This window comes from Geotrypetes seraphini, chromosome 12 (assembly GCF_902459505.1).
Source record: "Geotrypetes seraphini chromosome 12, aGeoSer1.1, whole genome shotgun sequence".
Classification (NCBI taxonomy): domain Eukaryota; kingdom Metazoa; phylum Chordata; class Amphibia; order Gymnophiona; family Dermophiidae; genus Geotrypetes; species Geotrypetes seraphini.
Genome location: NC_047095.1, coordinates 99,570,221 through 99,596,957, shown reverse-complemented (window position 1 = coordinate 99,596,957; position 26,737 = coordinate 99,570,221). Strand labels below are relative to the sequence as shown.

The window sequence follows — 26,737 nt, the reverse complement described above, 5'->3', positions numbered from 1 at the left end:
CTCAGTGCTGAATCCTTTTCTGAATCCAGATTGGTGATCATTTAGGAGAGAGTACTTATCTAAGTGATTTACTAATTCCAAGTTGACCAGCCCTTCCAGCATTTTGGTGAAAAAGGGGGTGCTCGCTATGGGTCTGTAGTTGGACGCCAGTGTGAGCGAGATCTTCTGGTCTTTGGGTATGGGTGTGATTAGGATGTGTCCCATATTTTCCAGGTATGTTCCGTTTTTGAGAGAGTAAGTTCCCAGTTAAATAGGTCCCTCTTAAATTCTGGTATTCCATCTTGCATGATCTTAGATGGACATTCATCTAGTAGACAATTTGATTTGGAGTATTTGTTGAAGAGTGCAAGGAAGTTATTCCAATCTGGGGGCTTGAAGTGGTTCCAGCTCATATCGCCTTTGGATTCACTACTCTGCGTTTTGAGGTTGAATTCAAGATTGGGTGGAGGAGGGGGTATTGAGGCTCTGAGGTCGGTGATTTTTTTCCTAAAGTGGTTGGCTAGGGTGGAGACCTCTGGGATTTGATCGTGATAGTTCTGTAGTATCTGTGTGCTGTCTGTTATTTTGCTTACTAGTTTGAATAGTTCTCTACTGTTTGTATTGGTTGTTCCTATTTTCTGTGCATAACAGTTATAACGCTTTCCTTTGATCCGATTCTTGTAATTTTTCATTTTTTGTTTCCATTTAATTTTATCTTCCACTTTGTCTGTTTTTTGCCATACTCTTTCCAATTTTCTGAGATCTTGTTTGAGGGCTAATAATTCGACGTCATACCATTCTTTTGATGCCCTTGTGTTCTTTTTGTATGATTGAACAGGAGCTATTTGATTTAGTGTGTCTTTTGTGAATTTGTCCCATCTAGTGGGGAAGTCTTGCTCTTCCTCTATTTTGGGGTGTAGTTCATAATGGGTCCAGAATTCTGTTGGATTAGTGATGTTTCTGCAGGTGACTGTTTTTTTCAAACTGGTTTTGTTTATATGTTTTGCTGTTGAGTGTTTCTTTTGCCAACATAATTCAAAATTGAAAGTATAGTGATCTGACCATATGTTCTTAACCCATTTTCCTGCATGGTATTGTATTTTTTTTGCGTCGGGGTCTTTGTGGGAAAAAGTGACGATGTCCAGTTGGTGTCCCTTTTCATGTGTTTCCTCTTTGTCAGGAATTTCAAAGCCCAGGGTATTTAGGAACAAGTCGATTTCTGTCACTTCCGGTTTTTCCTTTTTCTCTAGGTGAACATTTATGTCTCCCAGAAGTAAGTTGTATGGGCCTTTTATGGTATTGGATGAAAGGTATTCAAAGAATTCTTCTTTTGCACTTGACCATTTATTGGGGGGGATGTAGAATAGTGTGGCTATTAGATATTCTTCCAGTTCGGGGTTGGTGATTTTGCAGGTGATGATTTCCAGATCTTCTGTGATTTTTGAGTCCATTCTGGTGAAGTCAAAGTAGGATTATCGCTAGGCCCCCTCCTCTTTTCCAGCTTCTAGTTATTGGGACGATTTTATAGCCCTGCGGTAACATTTCCTTCATAATGACATCTGTGTCTGAGATCATCCATGTTTCGGTTAGGAATATGATGTCCGGGTTTTTGTGTTCTATCCAGTCATGTATGATGTGTGCCTTATTTCTCACCGACCGGGCGTTGAGATAGTATCCTTTGAAGTTCCTGTATTGTTTGGGGGTGGGGGTTTCAATATGTTTCAGTTGTTTTAAGTTTTTTTTGTTTTTGGTCTTGTTTCTGTGTTGTTTGGATGCTTTATATTTAGGGTTTACTGCGGGTATTTGAAAAGGACCGAGTTCTGAGCAGTTAAAAAGGGTTTGAGGAGAGGGAGTTGGTTTTGTCTGTTTGAGTGGCCTTTGCCAGGAGATGTGGATTGCGATTTGTTCAGGGAGTCTTTCGTCGTTACACTGGCATCTATAGTAAGTTAGGTAGATGATGCATAATACTATCTGTGTGGTATTTGATGCCCTCATTTTGGCTATGGGTGAAACAGATATGGCCTTGGTGATAGTAGAGACGCAGTACAAATATGAATATGAGGCTGATTATAAAACTTTACAATAATAATAATGATAAAGCTTCACAATATTCATGCAACTTCACGGTATTCATGCAGTGACAAGCAGGATCGCAATATCGTGTATGTTCGTGTAGTCTTGTGCTCTCACCTAGTCAGGCAGTGCAGTTATAGACTTCACAGTATTTAGGCAATTATTAAACTTCACAATATTCAGGCAAAAATCATGCAGGTTTGTAGTAGCATGGAGGTTTGTGTAGTCATGCAGTTAAACCTAGCCAAGCAGTGTCATGTATGGTTATGTTAAGTCAGTATAAATTATTGAGGTTAATAGTTATTTGGTTATACTTATCGCTAGGAGACTTTTGAGGCTGTTTGGAGTCCTGCTGAGACTGGTTACTGTGGTGGCTGGTTACTGTGGTGGAGATTTACTAGTCACCCTGTGCTGCGTTGGGGCGCTTCCCGTGTCGGCGCTTCACAAAGGCGCTCACTAAGGCGCATGTGCCTTTGTTGTGCACCTTCGTCGGCACGCCAAACGGCTGCACGCCATTGGGGAGTCCTTTTTCAAGGCTCCCGAAGACTGGTTTCGTTCTGGGGGAGGGGCGGAGCAAGGGCTCCCACGCTCCTCTCCTGGGTGCTGGGCAGCTGAAAAAGGCTGCACTTCGTTGGGGAGTCCTTTTTCAAGGCTCCCGAAGGCTGGTTTCGGTCCGGGGGAGGGGCGGAGCAAGGGCTCCCACGCTCCTCTCCTGGGTGCTGGGCAGCTGAAAAAGGCTGCACTTCGTTGGGGAGTCCTTTTTCAAGGCTCCCGAAGACTGGTTTCGGTCCGGGGGAGGGGCGGAGCAAGGGCTCCCACGCTCCTCTCCTGGGTGCTGGGCACCTGTCTACGTCTTTCCTGATCAATACGATCTTGTTCCTCCATATCTTTCTGTCACTGAGATTCTTGTTGTTGCCACTGATTATATTTCAGTTCATCAAAGAACACTTCGGGCTGTGATAAAGAGTTCTGCACTTGGGGAGGTAATGGGGCAGATGGATCTGGGTGGAATAGAGAGGGATTAGGTTCCCTGACTTTAAAGTGACTATTAGGGCAATCACTATCATAAGGGTCAATCTCCTTAGGATACTTGTCAGAAATACAAGAATCAGGGCTAATACGGCCATTAACAGGCATTAAATCTACGACGCCGTTGATTTTATAGGCAGATGTAGGATTAATAGAGGGTAGAGAGGCCAGGTTAAAGCGTTGCAGTTTAGGGGCAGATAACTGCCTTCTGGAGGCTGCAGAGATGGTAATAGGCCTGTGGCTGGGTCAGCTAAGTGTGGAGAAATGTGAGAGTAAGATGGTGAATTCAAAATATCAGAATCTGTGCAGGCTGTATCCTGCTGGTATGGAGGGTTGATATCAGTAGGTGTTTCTTGGACAAGAGTCTGGTCCTTATCTGGAATAGGGTCATAGATAGGAGGATCATGGCAGTGTTCGCACCATAGTTTCCACATACCCAAATGTTCTAGTTAGGATTTACCATTTTTATCATTTATAATAGTAGTGTGGAGGGTAACAAGGTCACTCCAGTAAATAGAACCTTCCTCTGGCCATTTCTAATCAGAGAAGGAATTTTGGGGGTTTTTTTTAGAAGTATGTTTAACCCATTTATCATAGAAATGCTGTATAAGCTTATGCAAGCCAGGGTGGTTAGCAAGTTTAATAATGTCTAAGGATAACATAGTAAAAACAATCAATATAACTAACTATACTCCTATAACTAGCAAAAATAGATGCTTGAACAAAAAAAATCGTGAGCCCTCCTTATCTTTGATGTGGTGGATGCATGGAATAGCCTCCTGGTAGAGGTGGTGGAGATGAAGACTGTATTTGAATTCAAGATAGCATGGGACAGGCACGTGAAATCTCAGGGAGAAGAGAAGATAATGATGGGGAAGGGCATAATGGATGGGCCATTAGGCCTTTATCTGCCATCATGTTTCTATATTTGTATGAAAACTGAGACCCACAGTCTAGTCAAAGGACAGAGATAGCCTGAAATTAAAAAATGCATTAATCTTGTCTTATGGAAATTAAGTAGAGCCACACCATCACCACAATATAACATATTCTGATCACGTCTATAGTAGAATTGTTAAGATTTTGCCTTAAACACACACCTTCTGTTTTGGTAGCTGAAGGAGAACTTAGAGAAGGCAATTATGAGTAGATCAGAGAAAGATCAGAGTAGATCAGAGAAAGTTATAATACCGCTCTACAGAGCCATGGTCAGACCACACCTGGAATACTGCGTCCAGCATTGGTCTCTATACCTAAAGAAGGATATAAAACTGCTACAGAGGGTGCAGAGACGAGCAACGAAGCTAGTGAAAGGTATGGAGAACCTGGACTATGAGGAACGACTTAGGAGACTGGGGTTGTTCTCCCTTGAGAAGAGGAGACTACAAGGGGATCTGATTGAGACTTTCAAAATACTGAAAGGATTCGACAAAATGGAGCAGGGAAATCAGTTATTTACAATGTCCAATGTGACACGGACAAGAGGACATAGACTGAAGCTGAGGGGGGACAGGTCCAGGACGAATATCAGGAAGTTCTGTTTCATGCAGCGAGTGGTGGACACCTGGAATGCTGTCTCAGAGGAAGTAATTGCAGAATCCACCGTTCTAGGATTTAAGGGTAAACTAGATGCACATCTCCTTAAGAGTACAGCCTCAGTAAGAAGTTACCTTACCGATTTGCCAAACTTCATTCTATCTGGCTTAGATAATACTTTTAGGTCCTCAGCGGGCCACCACGCACTCAAGCTATTTCATTGTGTGTGGCTTTATGCTCCCATTCCTCATCGGACCCAGTAAACATTTTTATAAATATTTTTAAGACTTGATTTAAATATTATTTTAAATATATGCTAAGGATACTTAGCTTTATGCGTTCGACGCTAGTCAGGAGGGAACAGCAATCGCCAACATGTTTCGCCCGTATAATTCCAAGGGCTTTATCAAGGCTCCCTCTCCCTAAGTGAATATAAAACACACACAAGTGTTCATAAATATCTTAACCCAGCATATAAATACTAACATACTTCACTTAAATCTTCTCAACGTTAAAATACTTTGCTCTCACCATTCATACAGCTCTCTCCACCATTGCGTCAGAAACGAAATGGCGGTCACGCTCTAAGTCAGCTGATTTATGCGTAACCCCGACAATGACGTCAGGGACTAACGTCAGAATCACTAGAGTTTTATTAAATTATTTAGCAAACTTATTACTATTACATGGATGAAAGAAATAGTCAACCCCCGGGATCACTTGTTATATTAAAGAGCCCCACTCGAGCTCATTGTTTAGACCATTCGGGACCACCGTATTCAGATGATAGATCCATCGTTGTTCAAGTAAGTTCAGTTTACCCTCCCAATCCCCTTCTTGTTCATCTTCACTAATACTGTCAATAATTCTCCATTTCAAGTGTTGGATGCCATGCCCTTTATCCACCCAGTGCTGAACTATAGGGGCTAGTATGGCCCCGGTATTAATGCGTGACTTGTGCTCATTCAAACGCACATTGACAGCCCTCTTAGTTCGCCCCACATACACAAGTTCACATGGGCAAACTATAATATAGACAACTCTAGTGGTTTTGCAGGTCGTATCAGTCCATTGGAGCCCTTCTATCGCTAGGCTACACCATTGGCATTGGTGGCAGGTAGTGTGCCCAGTGAGTGCTGCCCTCGTGCCTATACTATCAGATTTAATCAGAGCCTGCCCAATAGTCTTGCCCCTCCGATATGAAAAAAAGGGGGGGGGCTCAGAGAAACCATCATGCAAATGCGTCGAACGCATAAAGTTAAGTATCCTTAGCATATATTTAAAATAATATTTAAATCAAGTCTTTAAAATATTTATAAAAATGTTTACTGGGTCCGATGAGGAATGGGAGCATAAAGCCACACACAATGAAATAGCTTGAGTGCGTGGTGGCCCGCTGAGGACCTAAAAGTATTATCTAAGCCAGATAGAATGAAGTTTGGCAAATCGGTAAGGTAACTTCTTACTGAGGCTGTACTGATATATGACTATATTCTTCATTCAAACCCACGTTATTATTGCCTGGGGTTTCATCTCCTTAAGAGTGGCATAGAGTGATACGGGTAAGGGTAAATTAGATACACATCTCCCTTGAGAAGTATACAGTGATAAGGGGACTAAAACTATGCCAGGGTACACATGGCGGGGCCTCTGCGTGTGCGGATCACTGGACTTGATGGACCCAGGGTCTGATCCAGAGTTGGCAAGTCTTATGTTCTTACTTTTTTTAATTTTAATTTTATTAATTTAACATAAATTACAAGTAAATCTACTTGTTACAGAAATTAAGAATCATATCCAAACTTAAACAAAGCTTCAAGAAACAACATTAAAGAAGAAAAAAATGGAATTTAATTCTTCCTTAGACCACAACAGTCTGTGAGAGAGGAAAATGGAAGTTAAAGGGAGAAAATTATAAGAATCTTTTCAAGGTATATTCTATAATATGGCTATTTCCCTCGGTCTTCAAGTTTTGGAGCCTCCTCCCTCACCACTGATTAACCCCTTGAGGTCCAAAAAAGATCTTATATTATCAGGAATGAAGAAAACATTTAACAATACATTTACAGGGGTAGGCCAATATAAAAGAAGCACCCAACCCCCTCGTTTCATCTCTCATAGCTAGAAACTGTCTTCATCTATCCTGTACAGTTTTAGTTACATCAGGATATAACCATATGCATTGTCCACAGAAAAGAATTTCTGAAAAACAGTCTCATAATAGCATTGAGGTCTTGTTCAAAGATGAAATTTACTATCAAGGTAGCTCTCTCCTTTACTTCAGAAAAAGAATTCTCCAGAACTGCCATCAGATTTTGTAGCTCATTTTCAGTGACCACTTTCTCACCAGAAGGAATACCGTTAGGTACAGAATTCTTTTTAGAAATAGGTAAGAAGTATGCTTTATTTATTGGTGGAATCTGGTCTGAAGGAAAATTCAAATTTTCTATCAAGAACTTTTTAAAGACCTCTATTGGTGTCTCAGCTGGTATTTTGGGACAGTTTAAAACTCTAAGATTCAAATGACGGTTGAAATTCTCAATCTATTCAATTTTGCGAGCAAATTTTGTTCCTTAATAACCGAAGAAATATAATTTTTTAAAGTAGTAGACTCAGTCAAAATCTTATCTAAACATTCCTGTTTAACTTTTTCTGCAGTCAAGGAAAAATCATCCACTTTAGCCACTAGCACCTCAACGTTGTGAGCTGTTTTCCCAAATTTTTCATCCATTTTCTTTATGGCCTCCAAAAGTGTCTCAAGTGTAATGCCAGGACTTGCTGCAGGCATGCCAAGTCCCACAGAGTTCTTCTACTGATCCTGGTCTCCAGCAAAGGGTGTAGCTCCTCCCAGACTCAGATCCAGGGTTTACTCCTCCTCTTTCCTGGAGCTGTAGTCTCCACTCTGCACCCCTGCTGGACATGGGGGTGCAGAAATCATCGATGGAGACAAAGATGTCAAGGATTTCATAGATTCAAGTGCTCCCTTGAATCTCCAGTGGAAGTCGATCCATGCTGGGCTGGCCGAAGTTCAGCAGGGGTCTGCCGCCCAAAGAAATGTTGGAGCATTGGCTGATCTGGGGAAGACGTGAGAGCTGAAGTTTTCATGGCTCTCACAGTTCCCTTCCTCTTTGAATGAGGCATACCGGCCAGTAGGAAAAGAACAGAAGAATGAAAAGAAGCAACAAGACAGCTGAAACATCACAAAAAAGTTGAGGTAATCAGGAAAGGAAATTGGAGTGATCAGAGCTCTGCTAACTGCCATCCGCCATCTTGATTCTCTCCCAAAACCAAGGAGAACTTACTTTTGGGCATTATATAAATGTTTAATAAAATAACAAAATGAAAATTGCCATGTTCCAAGAGGGCTTATAATACTGGCATTCACACCAATCCTTGTAATTATACATCCATACCAAAAACCACAATACACCTAATTAATGGCAAAACATGGGCTGCAGCTTTATTAAACTTATCAATAATTCAATGTTATACAACATTAAAATCCTTACAGTATAAATTTATTAATAGTTTAAACATCTCATATACTAGAGCTATTCGGTGTCGAACTAGCCCCATCTCACAAAGTCCTCACATTCCCAACCCAATCTCCCCCAGCAAGCCTCATGGTGTTGCAGAGTCCTGCCACTACCCATGGCAGTTTCGCACATAAGCAGATACCAACACATTAATACATCACTTTATTAATCCCCACTCTTCCTGAATTCATCCCATACTCATCCTTTTTCTACCACAAGTGGTGACAGCCATGCTAGTTACTACTTCCCCCCTAAAGCTGCGCCAATGTTGCCCTTTATAACAAACTTCCAATAAATCTTGTATAGAACTAAGAAAAATATCAAGTCCAGTGTTGGACAAATGCACACCATCTGAGCTATACAAACCAGGACAATCCACAGAAGTTAAGTCATGACATAAGACCAAACCCCCAAGCGAACTTATAAACTGAGACAATTCAGAACTGACTCATTTCCTAAGACACTCAATGCCTTCCACCCATCGAGCATCTCACCAAACCTGATGAGGAATGAGGCAGGACCATACCAAACGTGTGCAAGAAAAAAAACTGGCAATAGACAATATGTCCCGCTTCATGCATCAAATCAAATCTACCCCTTTCAACCCCCCATAAATCATTCCCCTCAACATGCAAAACAATCACTTGAGGGGAAGAAAAATGCCTCGCCTCCCACAGTATTCTTCGCAAGCCCAACCAATGAATTCACACTTCATGATGGACAAGGCCCAGGTTCAGTCCCCAATGAGATTCCTGTGCTTGTTTCTGCACCCAGAAGATGTAGGAATGGCCACACAACCATACACAGTGATCAGGCAGCAAGGTATCTGCAAGAAAAACTGAAGCAGCAAAAATTAATCACAACCAAAACCACATAGTGCCGAAAACAAGCAGAGCACCAGTGCCCAATCTAACACAGCAAGGCAGGAGAAGCCCCACAACCAGCCACATAAGAAGCAGCGCAAATACGAAAAGAATCCAATTCAATGCCCAGAAAAACCAGAGTAGAAGACCCTTCCAATTTATCCAAGGCTAAAGGAACATCCAGAATCTGTGTCACCGCATGAGAAGCCACCACCAAATCCGCACACTGAGAATACTGTGCAGGACCCCCAAACAAAAAATCATCTAAATAATGACCTACAGTTCCACAACCAGAAACCTGTTCAGTTACCTAATGAATAAAAGTGGAAAATGCTTCAAAGTAAGAGCAGGAAACAGAACAGCCCATAGGCATACACTTAGCAAAATAAAAGTGATTATTGAACTTAAACCCAAGCAAGTGAAATGAAGCCAGATGAACAGGAAGTAAATGAAAGGCAGACTCAATATAAGCCTTTGATAAAAGAGCCCCAAACCTAAACTACAAAGCATCACAATGGCCACATCATAAGAAGTATACTGCACAGAACAAAAAAGGGGGGTCTATGAAAGAATTGACACTAAAGGGAAAGACATGTTATGAATCAATCAGAACTTGCCCAGCTCCTTTTTGGGCACAACACCTAAAGGAGAAACAACCAAATCAGAAAACAGCAGAGAAGAAAAGGGGCCAGCAATCCTACCTAATTCCAACTCCTTCTGCAACTCCTGATGAATAACATCCTCATGCAACTGTACAGAAGAATTACAACAGCAATGCGAAATGAGTAGCTCCGCAAAAGGGATATCAAAACCACCATTAAAACCCTCTCAAAGCAACTGTGCAGCATCTTCCACAGGGTAAGCACCCAACCAATTCCAAGTGGCTCCATATTTATAGGGGACATTGCCAGCAAAGAACCCAGGATTCTAGGCTCCCAGGCCTCAACCTCCAACGAAAGGCAATGAAAGGCCGGGTGAGCACCTGCACACTTATGTCGGAACTTACACACTGCCCGGTCACAGCGCCCAGAACTGAACTGGAAATAAAAGGTACCAAATCCAGCCCTACTACCGGGAAACCAAAAAGGTTTCAACGCACTCGACCAAACCAAAAGGTCTGCAGGAACCAAAAGAGGTGGAGACTCCACTTGAAGAAGCTCCTAGCACCTTAGTACACACATGCTCACTGTAAACCTACCCAACATGAACTCGCAAACCTCCCTACCCAAATGCCTCAATGAGCACCCTTCACGCTCGCACATAAAACCCCAAACCAGAACATAAACTCACCCAGAAAACCACACCACGGACCCAACACACTACATAAAGACATTGGTCTGTTGCCATAGAAAACCGGAAGTCCTCTGCAGCACTGCAAGCAGCAGCAGACACACTGTCGCTTCACAACCCACCGCGAGTCAGCAGGAAAACAACCACTAACAAAACTCCCGAAGAAGAAAACACACTCACCACCAGACCACAAGACTGACAGCACATGAAGAACTCCAGCAATACCACAAGGTAAAAGGAAAATTTCATCCCAACAACAAAAGATTAACAGTGACAAATGTAAGCAATTTAACTCCCAATCCTACCAACACCCTCCCACACTCCCTCCCATCCAAAATAAAATAAAACCACCAATTCTCATCACTCTTACCAACCAACCAGCACCCCCTTTGCCTTACCCAATCCAATCTGTCCTGCCTACATAACCAATCACTACCACAACAACCACCCACTCAATCCAGCATCCCCTTAAAATATACAGCCATCCACCCTATTCCCACAATCCTTCTATCCATAATCCCCCCATCCCATCCCTTCCCAATTAACCCTCGGATGGCTCAGCCACTGTTATAAGCCCACAGTATAAACTGTGAGCTCACTAATCTAAATATTTTCTCCCATTCTTGCAAAACTGATGGGGACTTATTTGCAAAAGGGAGGTAAGTTAGGTTAAAAAATTAACATGCAGTAAGTATAAAGCCTGAATGGTCCATCCAGTATCTGCCCTGCTGTTACTACTCAAGGAAAATGCTTAAGAACATGAGAACATAAGAAATGCCACACTGAGGCAAGCCAAAGCTCTATCAAACCTAGTATCTTTTTTCCAACAGTGTCCAAGCCATGTCACAAGTACCTGGCAAGATCCCAATAGTAAAACAGATTGTATGCTGCTTATCATAGAAATGCACAGTAGATTTCCCCAAAGTCTATTTTAATAATGGTTTCTAAACTTTGCATTTAATAAATTATCCAAACCTTTTTAAACCCTGCTAAGCTAACTGCTGTCACCTCATTCTATGGCAACAGATTCCAGACTGTAAATACATATTCATTGATGAAATATTTTCTCTGGTTTATTTTGAATCTACTACTAATTAGCATCATTTCATACCCCCTAGTCAAAATGTTTTTTGGTAAGGGTTATCAAGAGATTCACATCCACCTATTCCACTCCACTCAGTATTTTATAGACCTCTTTCTTATCTCCATTCAGCCATCTGTTCTCCAAACTGAAGAGCCCTAGCTACTCTAGCCTTTCCTTATAATTCTTAACATTCCACTTGCTTTCAGGTATCTCTTTCCCACATACAGCACTGGCCCTTTATCCTTACTCTCTGCTTTCTATCTTTTAACATTCCAGCGTTCACGCCCTTCTCAAAACTTGCTTACTTTGGCATTCCAATTCTTGCTCTCTAGTTGATAAGAACATAAGAAATGATGTAATGGGACATATTGAATATCATTGAGCCCATTATCCTGTTACCATGAGTATCTGGCAAGATCCCAAGTAGTAAAACAGATTTTATGCTACTTATCCTAGGAATAAGCAGTGGACTAACCCAATCCATCTCAATAATGGCTTATGGACTTTAGTTTTAGGAAATTAACCAAACCTTTCTTAAAACCTATTAAGCTAACTGATTTAACCACATTTTCTGGCAACAAATTCCAGAGTTTAATTATACTTTGAAGAAATCTTTCTCTGCTTTGTTTGAAATCTACTACTTAGTAGCTTCATCACTTGCTCACTAGTCCTAGTATTTTTGGAAAGAGTAAATAAATTATTCACATCTACCCTTTCCACTACACTCAGTATTCTATAGACCTCTATCATATCTCCCCCAAGTCAACTCTTCTCCAGTCTGAAGAGCCCTAGCCAATTTAACATTTCCTCATAAGGAAGTCATCCCATTCCTATTTTCAGTTTTGTCACCCTTCTCTGTACCTTTTTTAATTCTGTTATATCTTTCTTAGATACTGTGAGCAAAACTACACACAGTATTCAAGATGTACCTTAGAGCAATACAAGAGCATTATAACATTTTCTTCTTTGTTTTCCATTCCTTTCCTGATTTCTAATATTCTGTTCGCTTTCTTAGCTACTACTACACACTGAGCACAGGAATTTGACATGTCTTCAACAATGACACCTAGATCATTTTCCTGGGTGATAACTCCTAACATGGAACCCTGCATATTGTAGCTATAGATTGGGTTCCTCTTTCCCAAATGCATCACTTTGCACATTTATGTATTTATTTAATTCAATTTCTAGCCCGACCTCTCAGGAGCTCAGAACGGGTTACAAGCCAATATTCGCATTATGTACATTTGGTAATACAATACAATACCATACCATACAATACAGTAGCATAATGACAAGACCGGACAGTACAGTAACTTAAGGCCAACTTGGGTGGGGACATTTATAGGAAATTCCTGGGGAGGTAATACAGCAGATTGGATCACTTAGGGTCCTTTTACAAAGGTACGGTAGCGGTTTAACGCGCGGAGTACCTAATGCCTTCATTGATGAGGCGTTAGGATTTTAGGCTGATGCAGGGGTTAGCGCCTGATGAAATGTCCGACGCGCTAACCACGTAGCGCGCCTTGATAAAAGGAGCCCTAAATGTCATCTGTCATTTTGATGTCCAGTCTCCCAATCATACATACATTGCTACTTTTCAGTTTTCTTTCAATTTAATGACTTTGAACAACTTTGGGTCATCAGCAAATATACATTACATTACATTAGAGATTTCTGTTCCACCATTGCCTTGTGGTTCAAGGCAGATTACAAAAGAATTACAAAAAAACATATTACATTAAGAAGATATCTGGTAATTTCTAGAGGAGATAAAGAGTAGATGAAGTTGCTTTGGTTATCTCAATTGTTATTCCTATCTCTAGATCATTGATAAATATGTAAAAAAGCAGCTGTCTCAGCACAGACCCTTGGGGAACCCTACTATTTACTCTTCTCCATTGACCATTTAAATCTACTCTGTTTTCAGTCTTTCAACCAGTTCTTAATCCAAAATAAGACATTACCTCCTATCCCATGATTTTCTAATTTCCTCAGAAGTCTTTCAGACAGTGGCGTACCTAGGGGGGGGCGGGCCGCCCCGGGTGCCAGCTCATTAGGGGTGCTCGAGCCTTGGAGTCATGGCCCGGGAACTTCCCTGCTATGGCCCGACTCCAAGGCTTCCGCGAGTCCCCGAAGTGATCCTGCCTGAGCCCTCTCTCTTAACTTCCATTCCCCCACGGCCACACACCCCATCGCTGTTGGAGCTTGGTCAGCAACTTCCGGTTTCCGGCTGGGTAGAAGCAAGAAAGGGAGCCCGAGCCGTGTGGGACACTGCAATTAAGGCAGGAACTGAGGGTGAGTATCGCTGGACTGCTTGGCGGTGGTTTTATTGTTTTGTTTTTTTTCTGACCGAATCAATTTTTTAAAAACCACAAAATCGGCCTCCCGAATCATCAACTGACCCTCCCCCCCTAAAGCAGGATCGGCAACTTCCTCTTGCTAGCCGGCTCCTGCTTTAGAGGGCGAGGGGGGAGGGTCAGTTGGGAATTGCTGCAATGTCCTGCTTCCCCTCTGGCCTCCTGGGGGGTGTAGGCCTTAAGAGGGTGGGGTGTAGGCCTTAAGAGGGAGGTGTAGGCCTTAAGGGGGGGACAGACCACTGGGTGGGAGGTAAAGACCTTCGGGGGGGGTGTAGGCTTTCAGGGGGGGACAGATCTTCAGATGGGGGGTGCAGGCCTTCAGGGGGGGTGCAGGCCTTCAGGGGGGTGCAGGCCTTCGGGGGGGGTGCAGGCCTTCGGGGGGGGGGGCAGGCATTCGGGGTGGGTGCAGGCCTTCGGGATGGGTGCAGGCCTTCAGGGGGGGACAGACCTTCGGGTGGGGGGTACAATCCTTCGGGGAGGGTGCAGGCCTTCAGGGATGGAGTTTAGGCCTTCAGAGGGGGACAGACCTTCGGGTGGGGGGTACAATCCTTTGGGGAGGGTGTAGGCCTTCAGGGGTGGGGTGTAGCCCTTCAGAGGGGGGACAGACCTTCGGGGGAGGGGGGTCCTGGTGTAAAAGTACACAGAAGGAGAGAGGGAAGGGAGGGTTCAAAGATACATGCATATGCCAGACTTTGGGGGTTAGAAATAATGGGTCTAAAAACAGAGGAGTGGGAGAGAGATGGTGCATAATGGGATTTAGGGAGGGAAGGAACAGAAAGGGAGAGAACTTGGAAACAGGGGATGGTGTGGAGGGGGGATAGAGATACTGGATAGGAGGATAGTTGGGAACAGAAAGGGAGAGATGGTGGATCCTGGGGTGGTGGGGAGTTGAGAAAAGGTGAATCTGTGGATGGAGACAAAAAAAATGAAAGATGCCAGATCTCCGGGAGAGGGAAGGGAAACGGAAGGGGAGGACAGAGATGGCAGACGGATGGTTAGCACGGAGAAAGGAGACCCTGGCAAGCAAGACAACAAGAGTCTGGGACCAACAAGATTTGAATATTGACCAGAGAACAAAAGGTAGAAAAAATAATTTTATTTTCTGTTTTGTGATTACAATATGTTAGATTTGAAAAGTGTACATGAGACAGCTTGAAATGGCAAGGCTGAGTTCAGTTAAAATATATGCTTTATAAGAAAATATAATAATGTGTTTTATAAAGTTTATAAGCATTGCTGGCATACTCGGTGAGGTGTTCCTAGTGTTGGTGGTGGTGGTAGCATGTCAGTGTGTTGAGAGGAAGAGGTAGTCTGGGAAATTCTGCTGAGCAAACTCTGGACCCATTTCCACCCCCAGTTAGTCCACTCCACTCAACTGGTTCACACACTGAGTGGGTCTTTGGGTGTTATTTCTGGGTAGTTGTTTTAGAATCTCTTCCAGTGGTTTGTCAGTATCTCCTTCTGGTCCAAGGAAGGAAACTTTGTCAACCTTAGCATTGACCTTCAGAGTATGTTTGTAACAGCGCTGCTTGTGTGGCATTAGGCTATGTAGTGATCGAAAGAAAAAAACAGACCTTTGCACATTTTTGCACTATATGGTGGGTGTATGAGGAGATTCATTTCCTGCACAGTTAAGTCCGTGTGAAGTTACCTTGTGCTGTATTTGACATCTAGCAAGGTCTCTGTTTGGAAGGAAAGATCTAAGTTTAAAAATGAAGTGGCCAGAAGTTATGTTAAAAGTAGATAGCGTAGCTGGTTTTAAGAAAGGTTTGGACAAATTCCTGGAGGAAAAGTCCATTGTCTGTTATTAAGACATGGGGGAAGTGTCTGCTTGCCCTGGATTGGTAGCATGGAATGTTGCTACTCTTTGGGTTTTCACCAAGTACTAGTGACCTGGATTGGCTACTAGTGCTGCCCGATTCACGATTCGAATCGGTTCACCGATTCGAATCAGGTGAATCGACGAGTTTGGACTATTTCACGCCGCCGGACTCTTCCCATCTAATGTAACTTCCGGTTTTGCGAAACAGTAAATTACATCGGAAGAAACAAAAGGAGTGGGAGAGTCAAGCGGCGAGCGAGCAGACCTCGTGCAGCAGACCTCGGCACTCAGCAGCAACAAATACTAGTTTTGGCTGGCTCTTTCCCCGCATTTCTCCTCTCTTCCCCACAATTTAATATCCAGTTCAGGCAGTAAGTAAATACATCGGCAGAGGGGGTCTGGTAAGTCTTGGGGGCTGGGGAGGGAAGGTGAGAATCAGTTCTGTAGGCTATCAGAAATTTGCTTAATTATCTACTCACACAGAAAAGCAGTAAAGTCAATAGGTTCTCTGAGTGGGAACAACCTGTTTGATCTTGCACTCTTGTGATTGACCAATTGTTTATCACTGTTTAATTTATCACATTGATTAATTTGAGCACACCTGAGGTGGTGTGCACACAGGGTGATTAACCTGTGCCTTATTGTGTAAAGCGCTGGAGAATTCTCTCCTCTCGCTTACCTCTCACGCTGAGGACACCCTACTTCAGTATAATCATTTATATGATTTATCTTATAAACATTATTACGTGGTCTTTTCCTCAAGTGCTGAGACATCAGGTTGTTCCCACTTGGAGAACCTATTGACTTTTACTGCTTTTCTGTGTGGCTTTAACATTTTTGCTATTCAGTATACCTAAACTATTATTCAGTAGAAAAAATTTAGTTTGTTCAATCAAATCCTGTGTGGACATTGGACTTCTATGAGTGAATGTTCTGCTTGATTGAACAACTAAATTTTTTCTACTGAATAATAGTCTAGGTACAATGAAAGTAAATAGCAAAAATGTTTGAGTAGATAATTAAGGAAATCTTTTTCATATTGCTTGCTTATGGACTGGGAAAAAAAGACTGTTCAAGCAAATGTCTCCAGAACTGCTTTAATGGAAAAATGTGATTTTTTTTTAAGTACTTTTGAAATTTATTGTTGTTGTGAAATTTATTGTTGTACTTTGTTTAAACTTAAAAAGCGGTGTCATTAACAGTGAATCGAATCGAAAAATCGATTCAACAGGGTGAATCGAATCGAATGAAATATTTTTCTCTGAATCGGGCAGCACTATTGGCTACCATGAGAATGGGCTACTGGGCATGATGGACCATTGGTGTGACCCAGTTAGGCTATTCTTATGTTATGTTCTCATCTGTAGGGGCCTTTGTTTTCACTTCTTATTTTAATGTATTTTTTTCCTGGGAACTTATCAGTGTTTTTTTATAATGGGAACAAAAATGGAAGAGAATTCTAAGTTGCTTTTAAGTTTGTTGTTTTAACCTTCTTACTCAGTCTCCAGATATGCTCCACTATCCCTACTAACCAGAATGGCCACTGCCTTGATCTTGTCAACTTCTCCAACTGTTCACTCTAATTTTTCCTCCTTTACTTCTTCCCCTCTCTGATCATCTAATAACTTTAACACTTAATCACCCCCCACCCCTCCCCATTCCTGTTCAGCCTTTACCAATTCATTTAGCAATGTTCAGGCTATTTGATCCTTGTACTCTCCACCACCACCAAAAATAAATAAAAACCCTTCTATTAAAAAAACACATAAAACCGAACTAACACAATCAGAACTGTCCCAAGCATCACCTGCAACTACTCCATATGTACTTCTAATGTCATGACAATTTAGACATAATTTATGTTATGTTATGTTTGGAATAATGGTTACATATATGAGGTTCAATAAAAGAAAATTTTCACTGCCTGTTTCTATTCTGACCATTTATTCCATTTCATGGTTATTGCAAAAAAAAAAAAAAAAAAATTTACATGGGGGGGGGGGGGTCAAAAAATGATGGGCCCCGGGTGCCACATACCCTAGGTACGCCACTGCTTTCAGATGTACTTTATCAAATGCTTTTTGAAAATCCAGATACCCAATATCAACCAGCTAACCTTTATCCATATGTTCCTTGTGGCCCTGGGCAAGTCACGCAGTCCTCAATAGCCCCAGGTACATTAGATAGATTGTGAGCCCACCAGGACAGATAGGGAAAATACTTGAGCACCTGATTAAAAAACTACTTACATAACCTTGATAGGCAGTATATAAACACCTAATAAACTTGAAACTCAGTCATATAGTAGTAAAAGTGATTTTTCCCACAGCTTATTGATTTTAATATGCCTAAAAAAGTTATTACTGTGTGTTTTGGCTTCCAGTGTAATTTTTTTTTTTCAAGATCTTTCTGTTGCTGCTGCCTGCCTTGGTTTCAGTCTTTAAGTTACTATATTTGAATGCTCTGATTCTATCTCCATGCTTTACCTTTCATATGACATTGTAGTTCCCTTCCTTTTCTTAGAAACTGTTGTTTGTTATTTGTACACTGCTGTACAACGTATTTTGTTCACACTGCCAGAAGAGAAATATCATTAGAGAAGGTCATTATGTTTGAGAAGATCAAAGGAATAAAGTGAAGTGGGCAGCCTGCAATCAGAGAGATGGACATGTTGAAAAAAAACTTGGGGATGATGCTGGAGGACCATTCTGGACTAGTACAAAACCAATTTATTTTTGATCTGTAGTTCATCAAGTCGCTAGAACACAAACACAAGTCAATGGCATCTAGCTAACACTGCTCTGATTTGTTCTGAAGGGTGGTATATCAAGTCCTATTAAACTAAAAGAAAACTAAACCTAACCAGTTCTTAATCCACAATAGGACTTTTCCTCCTATGCCATGACTCAGGAGACTTTCATGAGGTACTTTGTCAAATGACTTTTGAAAATCCAAATACACAATATTGACTGGCTCACTTTTAAGCACATTTTATTTACCCCTTTTGAAGAAATGTAATAGATTGGTGAGGCAAGATTTCACTTGACTAACTACCATACCATATAGTTTCTTATATCCCACAATTGTCAACAAGGATTCATTGTGTTTAACAATAAGATTTGAGATCAATCATTACAATTATGTTAAGATTCTAGAAAGTATTAAAGGATAGCGGTAAGACAGTTACAAGGAAAAGAGGCTGAAATCGATAGGATTAGGAGACACTCTAACTACATGGGTTGGGGATTGGCTGAGCGGTAGACTTCAGAAGGTGGTGGTGAACGGTACCCCATCCGAAGCATCGGACGTGATCAGTGGAGTGCCGCAGGGCTCGGTCCTGGGCCCGATTCTATTTAACTTATTCATAAGAGATATGACGCAAGGACTTAGAGGAAGGGTATCACTGTTCGCCGACGACGCCAAACTTTGCAACATAGTAGGCAAAAGCTTATTACCTGATAATATGACACACGACCTACTGTTGCTGGAACAATGGTCAACTACTTGGCAGCTAGGCTTCAATGCTAAAAAATGCAAGATAATGCATCTGGGTAAGAGAAACCCGCGTAGAACTTATGTACTAAATGGTGAGACCTTGGTTAGGACCACGGCGGAACGCGACCTAGGGGTGATCATTAGTGAGGACATGAAGGTTGCCAATCAAGTGGAGAAGGCTTCCTCCAGGGCAAGACAAATGATAGGGTGTATCCGCAGAGGTTTCGTCAGCAGGAGACCTGAAGTTATGATGCCGTTGTACAGAGCCATGGTGAGGCCTCACTTGGAGTACTGTGTTCAGTTTTGGAGACCACACTACCGAAAGGACGTGCTGAGGATCGAGTCGGTTCAGCGAACGGCCACCAGGATGGTCTTGGGGCTCAAGGATCTCACGTATGAAGAAAGATTTAAAAAATTGCGGCTGTACTCACTTGAGGAAAGAAGAGAACGGGGAGACTGCGGTGATAATCCACGTCGGAACAAATGATGTGAGCCGGAAGAACTTCAGCATGGCCACGCTGACTGACCAGTTCAGGGTCCTGGGATGAAAACTGAAGCGGAGTACCCGGAGGATAGCATTCTCAGAGATCCTGCCTATGCCGAGAGCAGATACAAAAAGGCAGGCAGACCTCCAGGCTGTGAATGCATGGTTGAGGAGATGGTGCCAGGAGGAGGGCTTCCACTTTGTAAGGAACTGGACGTCCTTCTGGGGAAAGAGTAAGCTCTACCGGCGGGACGGCCTGCACCTGAGCACAGAGGGAAGTAGACTACTGGCTGCCAATGTGAGGAAGGAGATCGAGAGGGCTTTAAACTGAGGAGAGGGAGAAAGCCGACAGCTGATCTGATGTTGACGCTTCGGACAACAGTATCCAGAACAGATGCTGAACGGGCTGACTGCACGGAGGAAGTAGAGAGACCAGTGGATTTCAGGATCAGACAGCGAGGGAAACAACAGGTAAAGGGAGCTTGCTGGGTGGAGACTAAGGGGCATGGAGACACAGGGGGACTGGGTGGCAAGAGGGCGAAAGCTGAGGGCATTATAGGGGCTACACAAGGCAAGGGGGATCGAACAGAGGCCGGGGCCCAGGAGGGGGCAAGAAAACCCAGAGGAAAAGCGGGGAAGTGGGGTGGCGGAAATGTGGGGAAGCTGAAAGCTACGAGGGTAAACGCAAAGGGCAAAACAGAAGTACAGGGAGCAGGAGAGGCGGCCCAGGTGAATGCAGAGGTGATTGCAGAGGTGAATGCAGAGGTGGAGGAAAAACGACGGGACCTGCGGTGCTTATACGCAAATGCAAGAAGCCTCATGGCCAAGATGGATGAACTAGAGGTCGTGGCCAAGGGGGAAGACCTGGATATAATTGGAATTACAGAAACATGGTGGACAGAAGAAAATCAATGGGATGTGGCGCTGCCGGGGTACAAGCTCTACAGGAGAGACAGGACCCACAAGAAGGGGGGAGGCATAGCACTATATATAAAGGACTCTATCTACTCGGTCGGGATGGATATGGCAACGAAGGCAGAGGGGCTGGAATCGCTATGGGTCAAATTGCCGGGAAACAAGGGTGCAGGCATAAAACTGGGGCTGTACTATCGCCCACCTGGCACGCCGGAAGGACTCGGACATGACCTGGAAGCTGAACTGAGACAGGAGTGCAGGGTTGGAAGTGTAACAGTGATGGGGGACTTCAACTACCCAGGGATAGACTGGAGTACGAGTCAATCCAACTGCACTAGGGAAACAGGATTTGTAGAAGCTGTGAGGGACTGCTTCATGGAGCAACTGGTCAAGGAACCGACGCGGGGGAGTGCTACCCTTGACCTCATCCTGAACGGATTAGGGGGGCCTGCAAGAGGGGTAGAAGTGGGAGGACCACTAGGCAACAGCGACCACAATGCGATCAGATTCACATTAGAAAGGGGGACACCCATAGTAAGGAGAACTGCAACAACTGCGCTCAACTTCAAGAAAGGGAACTATGTTGCTATGAGGGAAATGGTGGGGAGGAAGCTCAGAAACATCTTTAGGATGGAGACTGTGGAAAGCGCCTGGACCCTATTCAGGGACACCCTGCAGGAAGCACAAAAAACATACGTCCCCAGTTTCAGGAAAGGCTGCAAGAACAAGCGGTCAAAGGACCCGATTTGGATCTCAGCAGAAGTAAAGAAGGCAATGAATGACAAAAAAGTATCTTTCCGGAGATGGAAAAAGGATCCAACGGAGGAAAATCACCAGGCGCACAGGAAATGCCAAAAAGAATGCCACCGAGAGGTTAGAAAAGCAAAAGGGAAATACGAAGAGGGGCTGGCCAGGGAAGCAAAAAACTTCAAGGCATTCTTCAGTTACGTAAAGGGGAAACGACCAGCGAGAGAGGAGGTGGGGCCGTTGGACGATGGGGATAGGAAGGGAGTGATTAAGGAGGATAAAGAGGTAGCTGAGAGGTTGAACACGTTCTTCTCGTCGGTTTTCACGAGAGAAGACACATCTAATATACCGGACTCAGAGGAGCTCATGAGTGGGGAACAGGCTGAAAAATTGGAGCACATAGAGGTAAGTAAGGAGGATGTCCTCAAACAGATAGACAGGTTAAAATGCGGCAAATCACCGGGTCCGGACGGGATCCACCCAAGGGTTCTGAAGGAACTAAGACAAGAAATAGCAGGCACAATCCAGCATGTTTGTAACCTATCCTTGAAAGCTGGAGAGGTACCAGAGGACTGGAAATTGGCGAATGTCACACCTATCTTCAAGAAGGGATCGAGAGGTGACCCCGGGAACTACAGGCCGGTGAGCCTGACTTCAATTATAGGGAAGATGGTGGAAGCTATGATAAAGGACGGCATTTGCGAGCACATTGAAAGAAATGGCCTACTGAGAACAAGCCAGCACGGATTCTGTAAGGGAAGGTCGTGCCTAACGAACCTTCTGTACTTCTTTGAGGGAATAAGGGTGGACAATGGAGAACCCATCGACATCATTTACCTCGATTTTCAAAAGGCTTTTGACAAGGTACCACATGAAAGGCTGCTTAGGAAACTGTGGAACCACGGGGTGAGAGGGGATGTGCACAGATGGATCGAGCACTGGTTGTCGGGTAGACTGCAGAGGGTCGGAGTAAAGGGCCAATATTCTGACTGGCGGGGAGTCACGAGCGGAGTGCCACAGGGATCGGTGCTGGGGCCGTTACTCTTCAACATATTTATCAATGACCTGAAAAAGGAGGCAAAGTGCGAGGTTATAAAATTTGCAGACGATATCAAACTGTGCGGTAGAGTTAGCTCCAGGGAGGAGTGTGAGGACCTGCAAAGGGACCTAGACAAGCTGGAAGACTGGGCAAACAAATGGCAAATGCGCTTTAATGTGGAAAAATGCAAGGTTATGCATATAGGGAAAAAGAACCCGTTGTTCAACTACAAATTGGGGGGGGCATTGTTGGGAGAAAGCAATCTTGAGAGAGACTTGGGTGTGCTGGTGGATGCATCACTGAAGCCATCTGCACAGTGCGCAGCGGCCTCAAAAAAAGCCAACAGAATGCTGGGCATCATAAAGAGGGGCATAACTACCAGGACGCGGGAAGTCATCATGCCACTGTATCGAGCGATGGTGCGTCCGCATCTGGAATACTGCGTTCAATATTGGTCGCCGTACCTCAAGAAAGACATGGAGGTACTTGAGAGAGTCCAAAGGAGAGCAACGAAACTGGTAAGAGGGCTGGAACACTACCCATATGCTGAGAGGTTGGATAGGCTGGGGCTCTTCTCTCTGGAAAAAAGGAGGCTCAGGGGTGATATGATAGAGACCTTCAAGATCATGAGGGGCATAGAGAGGGTGGATAGGGACAGATTCTTCAGGCTGAAGGGGACAACAGGTACGAGGGGGCATTCAGAGAAACTGAAGGGAGATAGGTTCAAAACGAATGCAAGGAAGTTTTTTTTCACCCAGAGGATCGTGGACACTTGGAATGCGCTACCGGAGGAAGTGATCAGGCAGAGTACGGTACAGGGATTCAAACAGAGACTGGATGGATTCCTGAGGGATAAAGGGATCGTGGGATACTGAGAAAGCTAACCAGAAAATAAATGTAGAAACCCAACCAGGTCGTGCAGGTGCAAGACCGGAGGGCTAGGACTTTGATAGGAAGATAGGACTCAATTAGGAAACCAAGGAGGCATGGGGGCACCTACTGGTGATTTAGACAGGTCGTGACCTGTTTGGGCCGCCGCGGGAGCGGACTGCTGGGCAGGATGGACCTATGGTCTGACCCAGCGGAGGCACTGCTTATGTTCTTATGTTCTTATGAAACATATAAGTACATCACGGGACACATCGAGTCAGAAGATGATATCTTCTGGCTCATGGGACCCTCGACCACCAGAGGGCATCCGCTGAAAATCAGGGGAGGGAAGTTTCATGGCGACTCCAGGAAGTACTTCTTCACCGAAAGAGTAGTGGATCATTGGAACAGACTCCCACTCCAGGTGATAAAGGCCAGCAGCGTGACAGATTTTAAGAGAAAATGGGATACTCACGTGGGATCTTTAAGGGAGTAAATTCAAGGGAGGGGATACTTGGAATGGGCAGACTTGGTGGGCTATAGCCCTTTTCTGCTGCTTTTTTCTATGTTTCTATGATGTAAATATAGTGGTAGGCTATTCCAGACTTTGGGACTTTGGAATTTGAACATAGATTTAAATAGTTTATGGTGTTAAACTTGGTGGGGAAAAGGAAAGGTCAGTTTCAGGTATTGTGTCTTTCTTGAGTTATGGAAACAGCAGGGAAACTTGATGCCCAATACAAGTCTGTTAGAGTTATCTTCATAAATTGATTTGTAGGTCATGCAAGGAATATTGAAATGAACTATTATTTTTCACTAACAGTCAGTGTAATTCTCCCAATAGCAGGCTAGCCTCCTCAAATTTGCCTCTTCCCAAAAATTAATCTAGACACTGCATTCTGGAGTAGTTGCAATGTCTGATATTTCTTCTCAGTGATGCCATAGTACAAAGAGTTACAATAGTCTAGGTATGGGAGTAAGATGGCTTCTGCAACAATTCTGAAATAATTTTGGCATAGGAAGGATCTAATCATTCTTAGTTGTCTTAGTATAAAAAAATTGACCAAAGCATAGATCTGATCTCTAAAGGAAAAATAAGAATCTAGAATAATGCTTAGTATTTTTGAAGTTTTCTCAATCTTAAGGATATCTTATGTAGTTAATACTAGATCTGTACAGAGTAATGAGTTATAGTCACCAAACCAGAGCACTTTGGTCTTCAATTTATTAAGTTTAAGGAAGTTCTTTTATGTCCAAGTACTCAGGTATTCAATAGTCTGTGTTAGGGTAACATCAAAATAATATTTGGCTATGCAAAGTAGGAAGATATTGTCTTTGTATAAAAAATATGTGAACATGAGGAGACAAGATTTTTTATTCCTAATGCTCTTAAGTAGATGTTGAACAAGGAATGAGACAGTGGAGAGCCTTGTGGCACTCCACAAAAGCATTATATTTGGGAACTTCCCTTTCTTACTTCATAGGTTCTATTTCCGAAGAAGTCTGAAAACCATTTTAGAACCATTCCATGTATACCTAGTTCACTCATCTTTAGAAGAAGTTCATTGTTTTAATATCATGTTTATTGAGGTCAACCAAAGCAACAAAGGACATACAGGAAATACAAATGCAACTGGGAAATACAGATGCAAACAAATACAAGTGGCTGGGAAGAGTGCAAAAACAATACAGGACAAGCAGCCGCACCAGCAGCTTTGGTTATGGGTACTTGGACGATCAGGCTTTTTGTTCATCCAAGTAGCCATTTAGGACACTTTTTAGACGTTTTTTTTTTTATTATGAACCCCATACTGTCCAGAAAATTCATTGACAACACTGGAACTGCAGCTATCCTAGCTATCATAGCAATAGCTTAAAAAACATAATGCCTCCAAGAACAATCCCAAATGAGTATAATCACTAAGAACATCCCCAACCACCACCCCACCCCTGAGAAGAATTTAGACTTCCATACTACTTTCCTGCCCATCCTTCCCAGCCTTCCCACCATCTCAATGAGGTTTGGGTCATATGACCCGCTTAATATATTTGACCTGATGAAGGGCCATAGCCCCCAGCTCTAAATCATGTCCCAAACACATACTGCTGTTATCCCTTATGCCTTACCATTGGGGCAATATTGATCCCCAATTGTTCATGTTGCTTTATTAGCCTGGATTAAAAATGGTGGCTCTGATCCATAGCTGTAGTCTTTCAGAACCATCTCTAGAGGTCAAGTTATCAAATAAGGTTGTGCCATCCTACAGCTATGGAACAGATCCATTATTTTCAATTTGAGCTTGAGAAGAGACAAAAATGTCTGAGGATTACTCATGCCCTCTATCTAACCTACTAGAGACAGTAGACAGTAGATGCTGGGGGTCAGAATGGAATCAGGATTCAGATTGAAAGGATTAGTTGCATTTTTGTGCAGTGGTTTGTGGTATCTGCTTGCTGGTAGCATGAGTGAGGTAATAATATAATAATCTTCCTTCTCAGATATGGACACCTGTATAACATGCCCTGATGATGAATGGCCCAATCAGAAAAGAGATGCTTGCATCCCAAAGGTGGTAACTTTCCTGTCTTTTGAAGAGCCTCTAGGGATTGCTTTAACTTCCATCAGCATGTTCTTCTTTCTCATCACTGCTGTCATCTTGGGAATCTTTATTCATCACCGAGATACTCCCATAGTGAGAGCTAACAACCAATACCTCAGTTACATTCTCCTCATCTCCCTCATGCTCTGCTTCCTCTGCTCCTTGATATTCATTGGTCATCCACAGGAAGTGAACTGCATTCTCAGACAGACTACCTTTGGGATCACATTTTCCATCACTCTTTCCTCTATACTAGCAAAAACGATCACAGTGGTCATGGCCTTCCAAGCCACCAAACCAGGAAGCAACCTCCGAAAATGGATGGGTTCCAGGGTGTCAGTTTCTATAGTCCTTTGCTTTTCCCTTCTTCAAACTGTCCTGTGTCTCGCCTGGTTGTTCACTGCTCCCCCATTCCCACATCTAAATATGAAGTCATTAACTGGAACAATATTAATTGAATGTAATGAAGGATCAATAGTTGCATTTTACTGTGTTCTGTGTTACCTGGGATTTATGGCTGGTATCAGCTTCAGTGTAGCTTTTCTAGCAAGAAATCTACCTGACAGTTTCAATGAGGCTAAGTACATCACCTTCAGCATGCTGGTATTTTGCAGTGTCTGGATTTCCTTCATCCCAACATACCTGAGCACCAAGGGAAAGTACATGGTGGCAGTAGAGATTTTTGCTATTCTGGCCTCCAGTGGTGGAATACTGAGTTGCATTTTTCTTCCCAAATGTTACATTATTCTGCTGAGGCCTGAAAGGAACAACAGGAAAGAACTAAGAAAACTGTAGGGGCCCTTTTACTAAACTGCATTAAGTGCTATCACACGCTTAAAATGGGGAAAAGGATTGATCAGAAAGTGCATTCAAATTTTTGCAGTAGTTTTCCTGTTAGCATGTCCTATTTGCACCTTGTTTATTTATTTATTTGGGAAGATTTTTTTTAATGGGATGGGTAATGGGAATGAATAGTCCAGTGTTAGCTTGCTAATCCATGAAGATGAGCACTTAC

The 26,737-nt window shown here is 43.1% G+C and overlaps 1 protein-coding gene across 1 annotated transcript in view; it reads left to right on the top strand.

Annotated features, from left to right (window-relative positions):
• Nucleotides 1-26,517, top strand: part of LOC117346165 (vomeronasal type-2 receptor 26-like) — a 38,454-nt gene extending 11,937 nt beyond the window's left edge. The window contains exon 3 of the mRNA XM_033915569.1: nt 25,622-26,517. Within this exon, the coding sequence (XP_033771460.1) occupies nt 25,622-26,517 (896 nt within the window). The remainder of the gene's footprint in view (nt 1-25,621) is intronic.
• The last annotated feature ends 220 nt before the right edge of the window (nt 26,518-26,737 follow it).